The sequence below is a fragment of the Schistosoma haematobium genome, assembly GCF_000699445.3.
Source record: "Schistosoma haematobium chromosome Unknown HiC_scaffold_471, whole genome shotgun sequence".
In the NCBI taxonomy this organism is placed as follows: Eukaryota; Metazoa; Platyhelminthes; class Trematoda; order Strigeidida; family Schistosomatidae; genus Schistosoma; species Schistosoma haematobium.
This window is the reverse complement of record NW_026137130.1, coordinates 4,670-21,443: the sequence shown is the minus strand read 5'-3', so window position 1 is coordinate 21,443 and position 16,774 is coordinate 4,670. Positions and strand designations below refer to the sequence as shown.

Genomic DNA, 16,774 nt, shown 5'->3' with positions numbered 1-16,774 from the left:
ACATGTTGGGGTGCCTGTAAGTAAACTGGTAGGAGAAACACCATCAGCTGTAGCTAAAAATTCCGGCTGAAGATTAGCTTGTGCTGGATGGAAGCTGGTAGGGAGATCGGTGCCTGAAACAGTCGTATTAGCGGGTAACTGAGTGGGAGCTATCATAGGAGCGAAAAATGCGCCAGCTTGATTAGCAGTCAGGCCGTCTGGAGAACAGGCTATAGCAGTGAAATAGGGCGAAGTTTGAGAATGGTGAAATCCGGAAGGATATGTTTGAACTGGTTGAGGAAAAAGTGAAGCACGGATAGTGTAACAATTCGGCATGGTCGGTGTTGTGATGCACGTCGATGATATCACATTGTTCATGGAAGTACCATGCACACATTCTGTGCTCATTTCATTTTGATGCTGTGATGGGATGGTAGATAATAACGCAAAGCTTGGGGAGACTGAAGAAACAGATTGGTTCTGCGATACCACTATATTACCTTCAGTTGAAGAATTAGAAATACAGCTCGACAGTGGTGTCGATGACACTGCCAAAAAGTGACCATGAGGTTGTGTAGCAAATGTTCCGGTGGCAAGATTGAAAGTGTTTGCAATCTCAGTGTTAACTTGACTCAAAATAGGAACTGCGGAGAGTGACATAGAAGGCAAAGCTGCAAAGACTAATTGCGAGTGGGGCGATATGACACTGGAACCACCTAAACCTGTAGCACTAGGGAAAGCATGTAAAGTAAGCTGCCCGGGATGAGAATCACAAGTAGCGAGAAGTAATCTTTGTTCTGGGACAGGTTGATTAACACTGATTCCATCGTTAAGTACACTTACTTTTTCCACACTTATAGGATTAGACTGAAAAGTAGAACTATCTGCCAGATCTATTTTCAGTTTACGAGGATTTTTAGCTGTGTCGTAACATTTTGTCGCTTGTGAGACGCTACGTTTCTCGCCACAGTTTGTCTTAGGATCAGAGGTCGAAGTTATTGGACTTTTAGTTACATTCACTTTCAAGTCACAGTTAGGAAGTTTTTGATTACTCTTTTGATGCACTTTTGTATGACGCTTACGTTCATCAGAACGAGCAAAACTGCGACCACATATATCGCAAACGAATGGTCGTTCACCAGTGTGTGTTCTCATGTGTGTAGTTAGATGATCTGAACGCGAAAATTCCCTTTGACATTCAGCACACTTAAAAGGTTTAGCACCAGTGTGAATTCTTGCATGTCTTGTAAGTTCATCGGATCGTGAGAAGCATTTGTTACATGAAGTGCATTTGTGAGGCTTTTCTGATATTCTTTCAGGTATACTAGATGTTATTCCTGCCTGAATTTCTATTTCAGAATGAACTCCATATTCTCCTCTAACTATTCGACTCTTATTACGAGTTGTCGATTTGCGCCTCCTTGAGATACCAGCACCTTTCAGCGTGGATTTAGATAAATACTCATTATCACCAACGTCATCTTCAGTGACAACCGTTGTATCAGGTGCACATTCAGGAGGATTATTTATAACGGATTTATGTGTTGTATTGATTAAACCATCATCAACTGTTACTGTGTCAGTGAAGCACATATGTTCTTGCTTGACTATAGTATCCGCTGTAACAGAAGTCTGTGCGAAACTCCCACCGATGGAAATATTAGCTGCTTCCGCATTACCACTTGCCAATAGGTTAGGAACGGGGGATAGAAATGAAAAAGTACCTGTCGGATTAGCTAGACCAGTTAACACTCCAGGTGTATAAAATCCTCCGGGACCAGGGGATGCAAGAAGTGGCAAGAAAGCAGTGTTGGGAGTTGTAGGTGTTAGAAGACCACTACTGTTCTCAGCAGTCAACAATGTGGTTAGTGTTAGCCCGTTTCCAAGAACAAGTGGGGCTGGTATGTAAGGAGGCTGATTCCTAGCTGAAAAAGCTATTCCGGAAACAGTATTAGTGTCTGCTGAAACAGACAAACAAGGATTTTGTGTAAGGCCAACATTACTAAGGATAACAGCGCTAGATATCGTCGGTAGACTGGCGGTTGTAGTAGTAGATCTATTTGTCAGGTAATTCGACTGTGAAACAGCCGTCTGATCAACAGTGATGCACGTGTTTTCAAGATTTGATAGTGCACTAGTTAAGAGTGGCAAATCATTCAGTCCAACTGTAGCATTATTATCAGCTTTAGTAATAACTGATTGGAAAGACGCTGCAGTATTATCACCTGATTCTAATTTCAATGAAACAGGCACAGAATCAATTTTTGCTGTAGTACTGTCAGGAGAAAGATGGTTTAAATATAACACAGACGACCCAGTTGATGTGTTAACTTCTGATTGCTGATTTAATCCAAATTGGGGTATAAACAAGTTTTCTGTTTGTAAAATCTCAGGATTTGCATGTGGAACACCAGTTTTCTCAGTATTATCTGTTTTTAAAAATAAAAAGCTAGTGTTTATTTACCATTTACATATCCTCACAAAATAAATCTCTTAGAAATTTAACAATCTATACCAAAAACCTGCATTGATAAAGAAGGCTTATTACTTGTACCATCCAGGACAAACAATTTAAAGAATTACAACGCAGTAGTTACTACCTCTCAAAATATTACAAGAAATGCCAGTGCGGAAAATCAGTTTTTTACGAACTTCATTAAAAATTTTAGCACTACCGCACCGGCAACTTGTTGGATTTTGACTTACACTTCTCTCAAACCAACCTCATCATTTTCACACCTTCGAAAGTAAAGGGATTCATGAGTGCATATCGCTACCCAAGACCTTTTACATGTACTTCCGATCACAGGTGCTGCAGAACAGAAACTGTAATGGATTGGGAATGAAGTTAGCACTGAAAACACATCAACCCATGGATTTCTGATGCTGAAGGTAATCTCTAGGGAGTAAAAAGATAATGGTTCCAGAAACTATTCACAAAAAAGTTACGCGTAACCAATCTTAAGCAGTTATCTCACAGGCTCTATGGTCATGCTTCTAAGCAATATTATAACCAAACTGGTCTCCATTTACATTCCTGAAAAAGTATCTTTCCGAGATGTGGATAATTGGGAAGTACTAACCATTAGTACACCTCTAACAGCACATAATCTTATATTGTTCATGGAAAGATCCCATGTTTTTGCACGTTTATAAATTCTTGTCAACTTGGTCCCATACCAGCTAACATTCAATATCGGGATGATAGATAACTAAGTATATTTAACACACAGTTCAACCACCTAAGCCTGTGTGGGTTTACAGGCTCATTGATGGACCTGTCCTTTTTCCCAATACCTTCCACATAAACTCAAGACCACTCACTTGGTAGTTCTCAACGTGAAAACGAGCTCTGAATGCACATACGGTCAAGTACATGGAACCTATATGTGTCTTCTACTTCAAATGATCATGGTTAGCAGCCATATATTAATACGGAGGAAACTGATGAGCAAAATACCCACTCTTTTATTGACGGACAGAAATTCCACTTGTGGTGCAGGTGTGAAAGCTGGTGAGTTCACTGTATCCGTACCAAAACTTTTTCAAGCACTAACCTACCAGCGCTGACCAGATTTTCATCTTGTTAGTGTTTTTATCAAATTATGACATATGCGTATTCTAAGTCAATAAGTGAATCTAGTAGACAAATACTCGAAAAGTCAAAAAAAGAGTTACCTCTTAAAGAGTATCTGTCACGATTAAATAACAGTGGGGAAAGTTGGTAACTCTGATGAACGTAACGTACCCGAAATACACTTGGGTGAATCGTGTAGTATATCAATCCAATAATTTCTAGTGTATTAACTGTAGGGATAAGGAGCGATAATGCCTAACCTGATAGACATAAATACATCATATTGACATCAACCATAGTATATGCTGCAGTTATACAAGACCTTAAACCAAATTAAAAGGTTAAGAAAGACCCATGTATTTCGAAAGCTTCTATTAAATTGCTAAGCAGTCTGAAACTTATCTTGCCACGTTTAAAGTATGATGAGTGAAAGAACACAAATACAGAGTGAAAAAGGACTTACATGCTAGGAGAAGTGGTGCCCAAAGGAAGCAATAGAGAATAGACAGTGGTGGCATCTAATACTAAACACATTTATTCCTCTCCCTCCAAGTTTAAAGTGTTGTTCCAAGAATGATCTGAATCAAGATATAGCCGAGCGTGTTGACTAATTTACCTATCTTGACAATTTTATTAGTCCTTAAAGATTGGTGCACGATGGGATATTGACTAAGATTAAGAAACCTCACTTGGTTTTCGCGAATTTGAGCCCACTACATAGTGAGTGAGATACCTATTAGTCTACTAAGGGTCATTTATATGATGGTCAGTCAGCTACAACGTAGGACCAGGCATATATATGCACCGGTCCAAGTCGCCACAAGTCATTAGCACAACAAGATTAACATCGAATTCATACAAGTAGTTAATTCAATGGTGGTAGTATATAAAACAAAGATTGCATATAAGGACATAGTACAGGAAGAAAGAATTAGTTAGCAGAAAGAAAGATATGAAGCGATTTTATTCTCTTAGCTTAAGGGATGACAGAGAGTGCATACACCTACACAATTGTGATCGATTCTGAGCCATGTCACCAGGGTCTCCAACCATTGGTTACGATAGCCTCGCGGACCACAAACAAGTAGTCTGCACTCACCAACATGGCTCAGACATGAAGTCAGTGATGTTACGGACTGATGCTATGTTTAGGTTTGGCCGCCCCTAACTTTCTTCCAACTGTCTCCAACACTAGTTAGCATTGCGCGTCGTGGTAATGTGTTCAGGGGGGGAGAAACGCATCCCAAACATCCCGGTATTGTTGCTCAGTGCTACCAAAAAAATGTATTTCATCAGCTTTTTCACCAAACAGAACTATATCTTCTGCTTATCCTATGTCGATAAATGGACCTCCCAGAAGTTCGATTCCCGAAGATTCGGTCGACGAGAACGCTATTTCGGGCAGTAGCTCCATGGTGAAATTAAGTAAAGATGGTGATAGTGGATAGCCTTACCCGACATCACTTGAGGTTGAAAAATCAGATGACAGTTCGCCATAAGCTCTGACTCGACTGGTAGTGTTCGAGTAAGGAGCCCTCACAAGGTTTATGTACTTCTGAGGTACATCTCTCAATGACAGACAGTCACAGAACCTCTCGGTCAACAGTCAAATTCTGCTTTTAAGTCAAGAAAGACAACCGTTATCGACGCCGATAAGCATGCCTGTGTTCTAGAACCTGACTAATGGTGAATGTGTGATCGGTGTAGCCACAATCAAGTTTGAAGCCAGCCTGATTTTCACGTGTTTGCAGTTCACGAGTCATAGTTAGGCGCCCGATAATTAATGAGGCTAGTATTTTAGGTGTTATGTTAGTCAAACTAATCCCTCTATGGTTATCACATGATTCTGACCCCTTCTTATATATTGGGACAATCAGGGATTGTAACCAGTCAGATGGGATTAAGCCCAACTCCCAGATTTTAGCCAAAATGCTAGTCAACCTAATCGCTGAAACTGGACAACCATTCTTAAAGATCTCTTGAGCCAATCCATTTGGACTAGCTACTCTTCCCCACTTCAGATTAGCTGTAGCCTTTTGAACTTTAGCTAGAGTCGGGTGACCTATTCAATGCTCCATTCACGCTGTCTGGGAATGGTGGGTAGTTGTAGAGTTGCTGAAGGCCAGTTGAACTGTTGTCTAAAGTGTTCCGCCCATTGTTGTAAACGTCTGGGCTGAGAGTAGACAAGAGTGTCGTCTTTTTCCGAGATCGTCTCACTTGCACTTAACTTATTAATTCCAGTTTCTTTTGTTAGTCCGAAGAGCTGTCTTGTGTTACCTACAGCCGCCGCCTTTTCAATCCCCTTTCCTTTCGCTGCCCAATTTATACAGCAGTCTTCGTCTTATTTTATGGCTACGAAACGTGACCTCGATAAGTCGATTAATGAAACTATCAATCTTCATAAAGTGAGATGGTTGAGGTGTGTTACATACCCTCATAGACCGTCCAAAGCGACATGCAATGACGGCTGAGAGAAAGCTAGGGACGCCCAAACCAAGGCACCAATTGTTTATGAAATCACTGACTGAAACGGAGTCGTATTGGTAGGTGCTGATTAAATGATTGAAATCTAAGTGATAAGTTGTTGAAGCTCTTGGGTCACTTGTTTCAGGATCCGTTGCAGTGTAGCAGATACACTCTCAGTATTCTTCTCAACATACCTTGTCTTCATTCCTTTTTTAACGAACAATATATGATCAATATTTGATTCTTCTCAATATTATTATGAACTTTTCATTATCCATCTTATTAATTTTACTTAGTTGTGTTAATTTGGTATAGCAACTTGGTCTAGTGCGAATTTACTCCAAGCTTTACGTTGATTATGACTGACCAGAGGTGTAAAGGCATGTTTATGACTTTTTCTGATATTAGTTAGTAAAGATGTGATCTATTCATTTTCCTTATACTTGTTATTGGAAATTACTTCAGCAGAGGTTCAACAAATGACTACCACAACTTTTTTCAGGGATATAATAAAGTTTAGTTGGAATTTCTTAATCCAAAACTTTGGACGATTATAAAAGACCTTTCATAGATTTTATTGTTTTGTTCAATCACTTGAATTTATATCAGCTTTAGTCAGTCAATCGTCATCAACGTAGTGTTAGTCTAAATCTTCATACTATATTAGTATGATAATGGAACTAAAGAGCTACATATTAGGAGAGATTAAATAATGTGGCAGTATTGACGATGAAAAAGAGTAAGCATTGAGAATATAGTTCGAAAGGAAATAGTGAGAGTAAATGTGAAGGAATACTGGATTTCATGATCGAGAGGAAGATTAGGAGTAAATGCATCTACGCCATTGTAAACAATTATGATCAATGTCACTAAAAGTCTCCAGACATTGATTAGGGCTATCTCATGGACCCCAACTAGGTAGTGTGCAAAACTATCATACATTCCAATAGTTAATGAATTTATGGACTGTCATCACTTCATGATTTGACGATAAGTGAACCTCTTGGTTCGAGATTGCCCCCCTATAGAGGAAGAACATGTTATTTCTAAGAATATATCTACGATGAGATTAAATAGAAAGAGAGATAGTGAACAGTCGTGAAAAACACCACTCGATGTTGACCATTTCAACAATAATTTGCCGTCAACACTGATAACCAATGGTGGTCGAGTAGATTCTTCACAAGGTTAATACACTTTGTTCCATATTTTAATTACAATCAGTCATAAAATCTCTTCGTTAACAGTAGAAAGCCAATTTGATGTCACGGAATAAAACTATGGTTGGGCGTCGGTAAGTATCCTTGTGCTTAAAACCTGGTGAAGAGTGAACATCTAGTAATTACATTCACATCCATGTCAGAAGCTTCCCAGTTAAACAACTTTGCTCTTACCAAGTACTAGATAAGAATTTGATAATTATAGAATACAGAAGTTTCAACACTACTACGTTTAGTTGCCAAACTCGGTCAACTTAGCGGCTAAAAGTGGACTATTACCATAAAAGACCTCTGGGGTTAGTCCACCAGGACCCACTTAACTTCCTCGCTTTAAGTTACCTAAACTTCCCGAAGGTCACAGTATCCTGTAAGACTTATTCTTTTACCCCGTCTAAGCTACAGTCATTATACATATAGGTAAAAACAAGGAAGGAATGGCTCCCATTGTAACATAGAGACGGAATGCATACAAGCATTTTTTCGAAAACGATCCTGTCGAGAGGTGCTTTTTCTGATTTCAAATTCGCTGTTGTGCTCGCACAGGAAAAAATTCACTAACATGACTTCAGATATACATAAGTTATATGAGTTTGGCTCAACTTACTGGTCAGATGAGGTCAAGTAAGTGACCACACTAGGATTGTTCGTGCGTTTGAGACACGATTATTGACATCCACGCTTAACTGAGGTTCAACAATACCTTGAAAAACAATAGTCCCATGAACCAGTTAAGTCATGTCACTAAGCACAAAATTGGAAGAAGTTCGGACAAATAACATAATAAAGCAGCTGAAATAGTTTGTATGATAACGAAACTTAGTAGACAGACAAGTTAGCTAGGACCATATTTAAACTACCGAAAGTTATAATACGGCCAGGAAAACGTTTAGAACACTCACCGGTTGCATTAGGATGTTCGCATTCTACTGCTACTGAAGAATGGTGGTCATTTGGAAGTGAGTTGAGGACAGGTAGACGTTTGTGAAAATCATCGGCAAAAAACAATCCCCCTGAACTTGAAGTCTTAGATATTGCAGTTGGAGTATTTAGAACTTCATTTGCATCAATAAGAAAAAACTTTGTGGCGTCAGATGCTGTTTTGGGAGTTTCACCTGAATGAAATGAATCGAAAGACACGTGATAATCGTCTAATGACTGTGCTCCAGAGATTTCATTGGCCATATTTTCAGGAAGTATCTGATTTATAATTTCAAGATATGTAAACAACGAACGTCGGATTTCCGTTTACTTCATCTGGTAGGGAGAATTCGTGAAGCACATAACATCCATCAATCGTGAAATAAGGAGAATTAGAGATCCGAACTTTTTAGGAAGAAACTCAGATAATATTACCCTGAAAACTGCTTTGGCAAGATATAGTCACGCAGATTGTGCCTAGATTTGATTGAAAAGAACAGGTCACTTGAAATTTTTACTGCAATGTAACTAGGGTCTAGTAAGAAATGAGGTTATTCCAATGGATCTTCTGCCTCTTTGGAAGTAATAAATAACACGTCAGTTGATGGACCATGATGATAAACAGTGTTGGAAGCCAAACATATAAATTAGGGGAAATATTATCTTAACGATCAGTAGGCAAACGAAACCGGGAGTACCCTACAAGGTCACAAGATCGAACCAATTAGAAAGCGAAAACAAGGTTTTTCTTTTCAAGGTCAAAAACGACGGAAATAAGCGCTTCGTTTAATTATGCATATGGAGCTACTTGTTGAAATGCATAGCAATCTTAGTGCGGTATGTTAAATTTTTTGTAAATGCTACAAATTCCAATACAGTATCAACGATTTCCTAAAATTTTCAAAACTTTTTAATCTTCATCAGGCTCACTTTAATGAGCGATGTGCTAAACAGTGTATGAAGGTTGGAAATATCGACGGAGCGATCTATTACTATAAAAAGTCTATTGGTAAGCAACTAATGTTCTTTCGGCACTCGATCTAATGTCAGTTTTCACTTATATGTGTGCCCAATATTTATGCTTCTAACTTTGCTGGCATTCGAACTTATGTATGTATATATCTCTATGAACCAAAGTGATTATATAAATCGTAGTCATCACTGTCTCGTTTCTGCTTACGTTCGTATTTTTTATGGTGCCTTGAGGATTCTAGACTTTCCACTGATGCTTTTTAGTTTTTATTCTGATAAGTATAGTCACTTTCTTTTCGACACTCATCTTAAGATGAGTAACAATTGTTACGATTCTGTGGTTATGCTTTTGCTAAACGTGTGGCAAATTCTATCGCTTCCTATTCACACTAGTTACGGTGCTGTTTATGTTTATCTGCTCAGTGCAAATGCAATCTGGATCTATAAATAAAGCCACTAATCCTAGGAATTATCCCAACTTGAAACTGCTCATGTGTAGCACAGTGCTATTTTCTCCTTAGTCTATATTAAGCCTATAACTATCAAACTTTCTATTACTTTCTAAAGCCTTCATGGAGCTAACCCGAGACGAAGTTGAAGAGGGCGATCATGATTATGTAATTATTGATTTACAGTTATCATCACTGAAGCTGAGCTTAAGTGAGGCGGTATCAAGGAAGACAGAAATAATATCTGGTGACCAGAACGTTTCTTTGAAGACAATTCCTGCTGACCATTCATTTTATAACAGAAAATCAGCTGACTCTCCGTCATACTTACCTTTATCCTCAAATCAAACGTCCAATAAAAAGGAACAAGGAGCCGCTGTTAAACTTCCTAAAACTGAATTTCAAACACGTGAAGAATTAGTTACCTGTATCGAAGAACTTCGAAAACTTGTGAGTTTTTTTAGGGAAAAACAAATGATATTTATCCAACTTAATCACTTGTTCAGAAAAGTTTCCTAAACTCGTAATCTCATCTCTCCCCACCCAGCGAAAACTGCATATCCTAAGTCAAACTTTTGTCAGAAACAAGCAAGACAATTACTGCGTTTTCGGCTTCACACCTTTAATCCATCAAGGGTCACTTACCTGATGTTTCAGTTTTTGTGAAAATGAAAAAATGATGCCTCTTTATTGTTTAAGATCACAATAAATTGTGAATAGCAATGAACATAAACTTGTTTCTCAGCTTCTGTTCTGTTTTTCTGTCGCGCTACCTAATCTAATAAGAGGGTTATGGTAAACCATATTTTCATTGTAATCTCTCTGGCATCTCATCTTGTCACGGTCGTTAACTCCTGGATAGATTAACTAATCCATGAATAAACATGTATAGGGTATTTGGCGACTATTAGATCTTCGGGATTATTTTCACCCATACTCCTGAGTAGTTTTCAAAACTTACAGCTAGAAATTTCTTCGAACCCGACTATATAATGAAAATTTTGTGTTTGTATATATGAATAAACTATGTTGTAGAGGGTATATTAATTCATAATTAACCTAAAAGGTTCGATTTGACGTGAAGATAGCAGTAGTATTGATTAAAAACTCCTAACAGAAATTTCAGAATATTTTATGGAGTTCTGGGGAATAAGTATTTGTTGAGACACTCATCCTAATGAGTTTTGAGCAGGATGGTGAATATAGATAGGCTAAAGAAAAGTGGTTACAACTGTTTTGAGCAATAATCTGAGAGAAATATAAATTCATTTAGATAAATAGTTGACATTTTATCTATTCATTAATGGAATTGGTCTTGTTTCACCAATTCCTATCACTGTAATCCAGTTGTTACTTTCACTCGAATTCATCTCTTGCGTGTACTAATTTGAGGTAAGACCACTTTACTGATACTTTTTCCATTCCCCCATGTTTATCTCTTTATCCAACTATTTAACTCCATCCTTCGTTTTAAGACCTCACTTCACCGGCTTAATTTAGATATTAAGGTGCAGATTACGCTATTAGTCTCCAAAAAAACAGTTATTTGTTGATAATACTCATTTTCCCACGTACAGGTTACATACTTGTCTTTAAGCCACTTATATGAGCAGCTCGTATCATTTCACAGCTTCTTGAACCTAAGTTAATGGAGGAGAGGGAAAGTAGCCTAGCAGTTGAAGTGCTCGACTTTCAAACATTAGGTCACAGGTTCCTACTCATCTAGACTTACTTCTGTTCAGTCACTTAGGTAGAATTACTAACCCTTACACACAAAGTGTAGCTCAAAGCTGAAAATCCAAACCCGTACTTAAATAGTGTATCAAGTAGTCATTCATCAACAAATATTGCATCACTTTAATAATTACTCTGAATAAACATCTTCCTGGTTCCCAGCTATCAAATGGGATATCAGTACTTTGTTCTTACCGTAGGAGCCAAGTGTTTATGTAGAATTTACTGTATTTTGCATAATTAAATCTATTTTTAATGCCGGAGATTTTTGGAAATTTTCAAATTTTATAGTGTACGTCACGAACTGACTTTAGTCTGAAGTCATTTTGTAATGTAAGCTATAAAGTTCAATCGACTTTGGCTTCCAATAAATCTAAATAACTGCACGTATCATAATTATAATGCTACGACTGTAAATTGTTGTCAGTAAAAGTGACTAGTTCCTGCAGTTATTATGTCTCAACGAAAATCAACTAACTACCGTCTGGTTAAAATCGATTTCTTTTTTTTTCAGGTTTTTATGGAAGGAGAAAAGTCTTGTTTCCTCCTACTGAACTTTTAAGGTGGACATGTTGGCATCCCAGCTCAGTCGAGTTCGTCAAATGCTTTCAGAAGAACGTGAACGTCGTCTTGCTATAGAAGCGGAACTAATATCTTCAGGTGGTTTTAATTATCAATCCAATGAATCCTTCACCTACCACAATTACGATGATGACGATGGTTTTGATGAAAATAGACCATGTGTTTTTACAGACCTCACGAAACTTACATGCTTAAACTTTAATACAGCTGCGCCAGATTTATCTAATGACGATTCAACTTTACGTGAACCACATCAAGCGTCAAACTCCAATGTGTCAGACTCATTAGAGCCGAAATAATTATATCGTAATTATTGTGCATCATGCTGCAATCTTTTTTGCACAGAACATCATTTCCGCTACGACAGCTCCCCCGGTGTTCCACTCAATATGAAAAAAACCAGTCGTTTCACAGCTGATTTCCTATAATTATACTTACGGGCTAGCAATTTAACATGGATCATTTATCGAATGATGGATTTTGTTATCAATGAACACTAATGTGTTTCATTCAAACCACTATGTATGCATTTTCTGCCTTGTTTGTTCTTTTCTACATATTTTTTGGGTAGTATACAGTATGACGACGACTACAAATCTTTTTTATTCTACTTCCTTTAATATTCAGATGAACTGTATGATGTCTTTCAAGCAGAGAGTAATAATTCATCCATTCCTTTGTTTTCAGCTGTTTCCATTAACGAAAATCGATCTGTCTTTCAAAAAGTGTAATAGTAATGACTTTCATTATTCTCAACCTAAAATACTGATAAAGCTTCACATTATTTTTTACATAAATTGATTTCGCAAAAACATCCTACGTTTCATTCTGTTAAAGACTTCTAATAACTGATTTATCCACCCTAAAATTGCCATACGGTGACAATGTAAACAGATACTATATACGAACTTTTTTCATTAATTAAGGCGGTAAATCTTCCCTTTATCCGTATAGAATAATCTTAATTTATATCGTGCGATCGTAGTTAGAAGAAATTGACCTATGCTAACTGCTCCAGTTTGGTTGAACGAGTTATCACATCCAAAAATCTGAAGACAGGGTGTTGTTTTGTCGTAGTTCAAATTGTTATATGCAGTCCAAGTTAGGTAAAATATTTATGACGGACAATTTTGCCAGTAGTAATAGCGATAGGACGGTAGCCAAAAAGGTAAAGCCGATATGTTAAGATTATGAAGTGTTATGAATTATGGGTGAGACTATAATTTATGGACGACCTTTGAGCGACGCTAGACTGACCTTGAGAGCGTCCACCTAATAACCAGGACAAATGAGGGTTATAAACCTATGTGAAGAATTAGAATTATGATTTACAGTTGATGATTCAGGTTAGAAATTAGATTTATGGTTTTCATCGCAAACTGACATCATTTATAATGCCAAAACTCTATTTAGCCAAATGGATGAGTGAATTTCACGCCAAAATCCGAGACGTTATCTTATACGTGGTTGGTTCTTCCATAAATTATAGTCTCGCCGAATTATGATTTATAGGAAATGATGAGCAGTAGTAGGGAAAGAAAGAGCAAAAAAATGGAGATAAGAAAGGTTTTAGTAGATAATGTTTTAGACATATCAAAGAAACAGGTACAGAATGTAAGGGAAACCATCCTCGCAATAAATGGCCCTGACCTCAACCTTATGACCGTTTGTTTTAGGATTGATGCTGTCGGCATCTAACCTTTCAGAAATTGATCCACCAGCAGATCCTATTATTGACTTAGAATATACAGATGATATAATCTTGTTTGCTGAAGCTGACCAAGTGCAGCTCTCTGATCGCCTTGAGCTGCACTGTAAGCATATTTGGGTTGCAAACGGTGCTTCCGAAGTGACTTGCATCAATGCCCGAAGTAATGATAGAAAGTCGATCACTACTCAACTTGTAAGTTTTATCATCCTTGGTGGATTCATATCTCATGAGATCTTGGGATGGATTCGGAAATCCCGATGAGTCTTTGCCAACTTACATCACTTGTGGTGTAGGCGAGATGTCCATGTATCAACCAAAGGACAAGTTTTCCATACAGCAGTTCGTTGTTCTATTATATGAATGCGAAACACGGCCGTTAGAAGAGACGATATGCATAGGTTACTAAAATTTGATCAGATATCTTTGAAGCATTGTTCGTGTATTTTAGGACCAACAAGTGAGCAACGTTGAAGTTAGATGCAGGGTATTGGGTAAAAATGGCAAGTCAGTTGACGTAGTAGTTGTAGTAGTAAGTATGCATTGCGTATACTCAACCACTGTCTACCTCGATGTGCGATGAGGGCTGGTGTAGGAGTACGTTAGAAAGCTAAGGATGGCCAAACCAAAACGTGGCATCAGCCCATTGGTTGTTGAAAAGTATGATTAGAGATGCAGGACCTTTAGGCGTGGTCTGGGAGATAAACTCCATCAGTTCCCTGAGACTTTGAGTGACGTTGTTCATAAACATTAACAGTGGCATAAATACATTCATTTTCCGTCGTTCTTTAGATCCTGAGTTTGAAAAGTATCTCATACTTTTTGTACGTAAATCGATTACCTCCTCAAGTCATATTGCCAGTGCCTAATATGTTCTATTACCGCTGCTATTACTACTACTATCACTCTGACTTTTGTCTTTATAATTTTGTCTCATTGTGCATATACGGTAGGCCAACTTGAACTGAAGAACGTATGGTAACAGGTCCTACTTTAGTTATGATTGACTGAGAAGATTGAGATTAAGCGTACATCCAGCCAATCCGTGACCTTATTATTTCCCAGATGCATGTGTTCCTTACCGCGCATACTTCCACCATGGAACTTATATAGCTGAGAAATCCAAATTGTTTAGTTAAAGCAGCCGAATAATTAGAAAACAAACAATTTAGTATATATTTGATTGATAGACTATCCCAATAATAAGAAAAATAGTATCTTCCATAAATCAATATTTTATTTAACAGAAGCAAGAAAAGTATTTCTGTACGAATAATTTATCCAAGTTAAACTAATGGTCTTTGCCATGACAGTGACTTTTTTTTCATTTCAACCAGCTGTTTACTGTATCTTTCGTCATAGTAATCGATTTACCAAAAACAGTAGGTTGTACTTGTACAGGATGAAGACGTGTAATGAATTGTTTTAACTCCAGAAAACTACTATGTTCACTATATGATGCACCTATTTTAAATATACAAAAACAATAAGTCATTATTTTAATATAGAAATATTAGAAGCATTATTACTACTAAATTATGTGGAAATAAAACTTTCGGAATTCCTGCTATTTACAGAGGATATATTTTGACTTATTAAAGAGAAAGTTAGCTAGATAAATAATAGAGATTGACATGAAATGACCCAAGGTGGATAAATATTCAAAGCAAAATGGTGTTTTATAGCATAATTCGAAATTCCCCAGCAGTACTACCTGTTCCAAAAGAATAACAAAAAATATAAACTCACTGAGATTATATTAAAAATGAAATCCCAGATATTTGCATACTCCACAAAAACTGTAAACATACATTTCTACTAAATTGTCCCAAATCAATATTACTAAAAATAACAACTAATCAATTACTCCCCTACCTATATTTATATTAGTAATAATTTTATCCTTATAGTTGCAATATGTATAGTAATAATTCATGACACAATTAGTGTATCTTAATAAGAATTTTTATTAAATTTTGTTAGCTAAATTAAGAGTTGAAGCATTTCATATCGATCTGAATTATGGGATACTAAATCACCTCACTATGTTAACTATGGGAGGCGAAAATAAATTCATTTATTGTTGCATAAAACCATACTCAAAAATACAGCCATCAAAAGGATGATAATGAAATCGGGATCCAAACCTAGGTACTTAAGTGGTTTCGTGATAGAGAAGAATCTTAGTCAATGAACACTAGTATTTTCGATTCAGATGAGTGATATCCAGCTATCTAATCCAAGTTACAGTTCATAACGCTTAGCGTCAAAAAACAAATCGGAAAGAAACAGTTGTCCGATCCCTCTTGAATTTAGTGTTTCAACTAAAATACACTATAGTTACCACTCTGACCTCCGAATGAGATAATAACTGGCAAATTAAGATCATAATATGAAATAATCGAGTTTAAAATAAGAGTCTATGAATTCTTGGTTCAAAACACTTTAAATACATAACAAAAATTAAACTTCATTTTGTAAGTAATACATACTAGCTGCGAAAATAAATTCTCACCACTAAGAGTATTTCACATAACTGATAATAGAAATCATTTGACTATTCCTGTAAGACATCAATACAATTTATGAAAATAGTGTAAGAAAACCTCGAAGTCAAACAAGTAACATTCTTTATCACAATACCAACGCTTAAATTGTTAATTATAGTATCCAGAAAGTTCTACAGAAATAAGAGTGCGGTATTACAATAATCAAACAGAGATAACTATAAGAACAAAGCTATGATGTACTTTGGAGAAATTTGGTCGGTGTTTTCAAGACACACGAATCAGCTACACAATTATTGTTCTATCAAATTGTTTTCCTCCTGTCCAATGAATTCCGTTAGAATACACAACAGTTCGATATATTTTTTCTCTGTTTTTACGGTTATATACACGAATCTATACTTATATTTTTATCAAATACAGGGATAACAATCTTTCTGGGTTTTTTTCTGTAAATTCACTGGTCACAACCAAAGACTAGACATCATAATCCAAGAAAAGTGTGATTTCCATGAATACATGTGTTCGTTATGTTGATTGCTACAAGTGACCAAATGTACAAACAACAAATAAACACGTGAATAACAATTAAATTAACAGTGTATTAGTGATAATATCAAACAAAAAAGTATCACGTTACCTTAATTATTAAGTATCTAATT

At 36.8% G+C, this 16,774-nt stretch overlaps 2 protein-coding genes across 3 annotated transcripts; one reads left to right on the top strand and one right to left on the bottom strand.

Annotated features, from left to right (window-relative positions):
- Positions 1–383: 383 nt before the first annotated feature.
- On the bottom strand, positions 384–8,424 carry EGR1_2 (Early growth response protein 1; the record flags this gene model as incomplete). Its single annotated transcript, XM_051219269.1, has 3 exons — positions 384–430; positions 480–2,408; positions 8,142–8,424. The coding sequence occupies 3 exons, from the start codon at positions 8,422–8,424 to the stop codon at positions 384–386; spliced, it is 2,259 nt and encodes a 752-aa protein (XP_051063941.1).
- A 467-nt stretch (positions 8,425–8,891) lies between these two features.
- MS3_00007141 (uncharacterized protein) lies at positions 8,892–12,969 on the top strand. Of its 2 annotated transcripts, none has more exons than XM_012943697.2 (4): positions 8,892–8,997; positions 9,085–9,169; positions 9,700–10,031; positions 11,879–12,969. In XM_012943697.2, exons 1-4 carry the CDS (start codon positions 8,953–8,955, stop codon positions 12,194–12,196), a joined length of 780 nt encoding a protein of 259 aa, XP_012799151.2. In that variant the 5' UTR covers positions 8,892–8,952; the 3' UTR covers positions 12,197–12,969. The 2 variants fall into 2 exon arrangements, with proteins under 2 accessions (XP_012799151.2, XP_051063940.1); XM_051215397.1 differs by having other exon boundaries at positions 9,039–9,169.
- Positions 12,970–16,774: the final 3,805 nt, after the last annotated feature.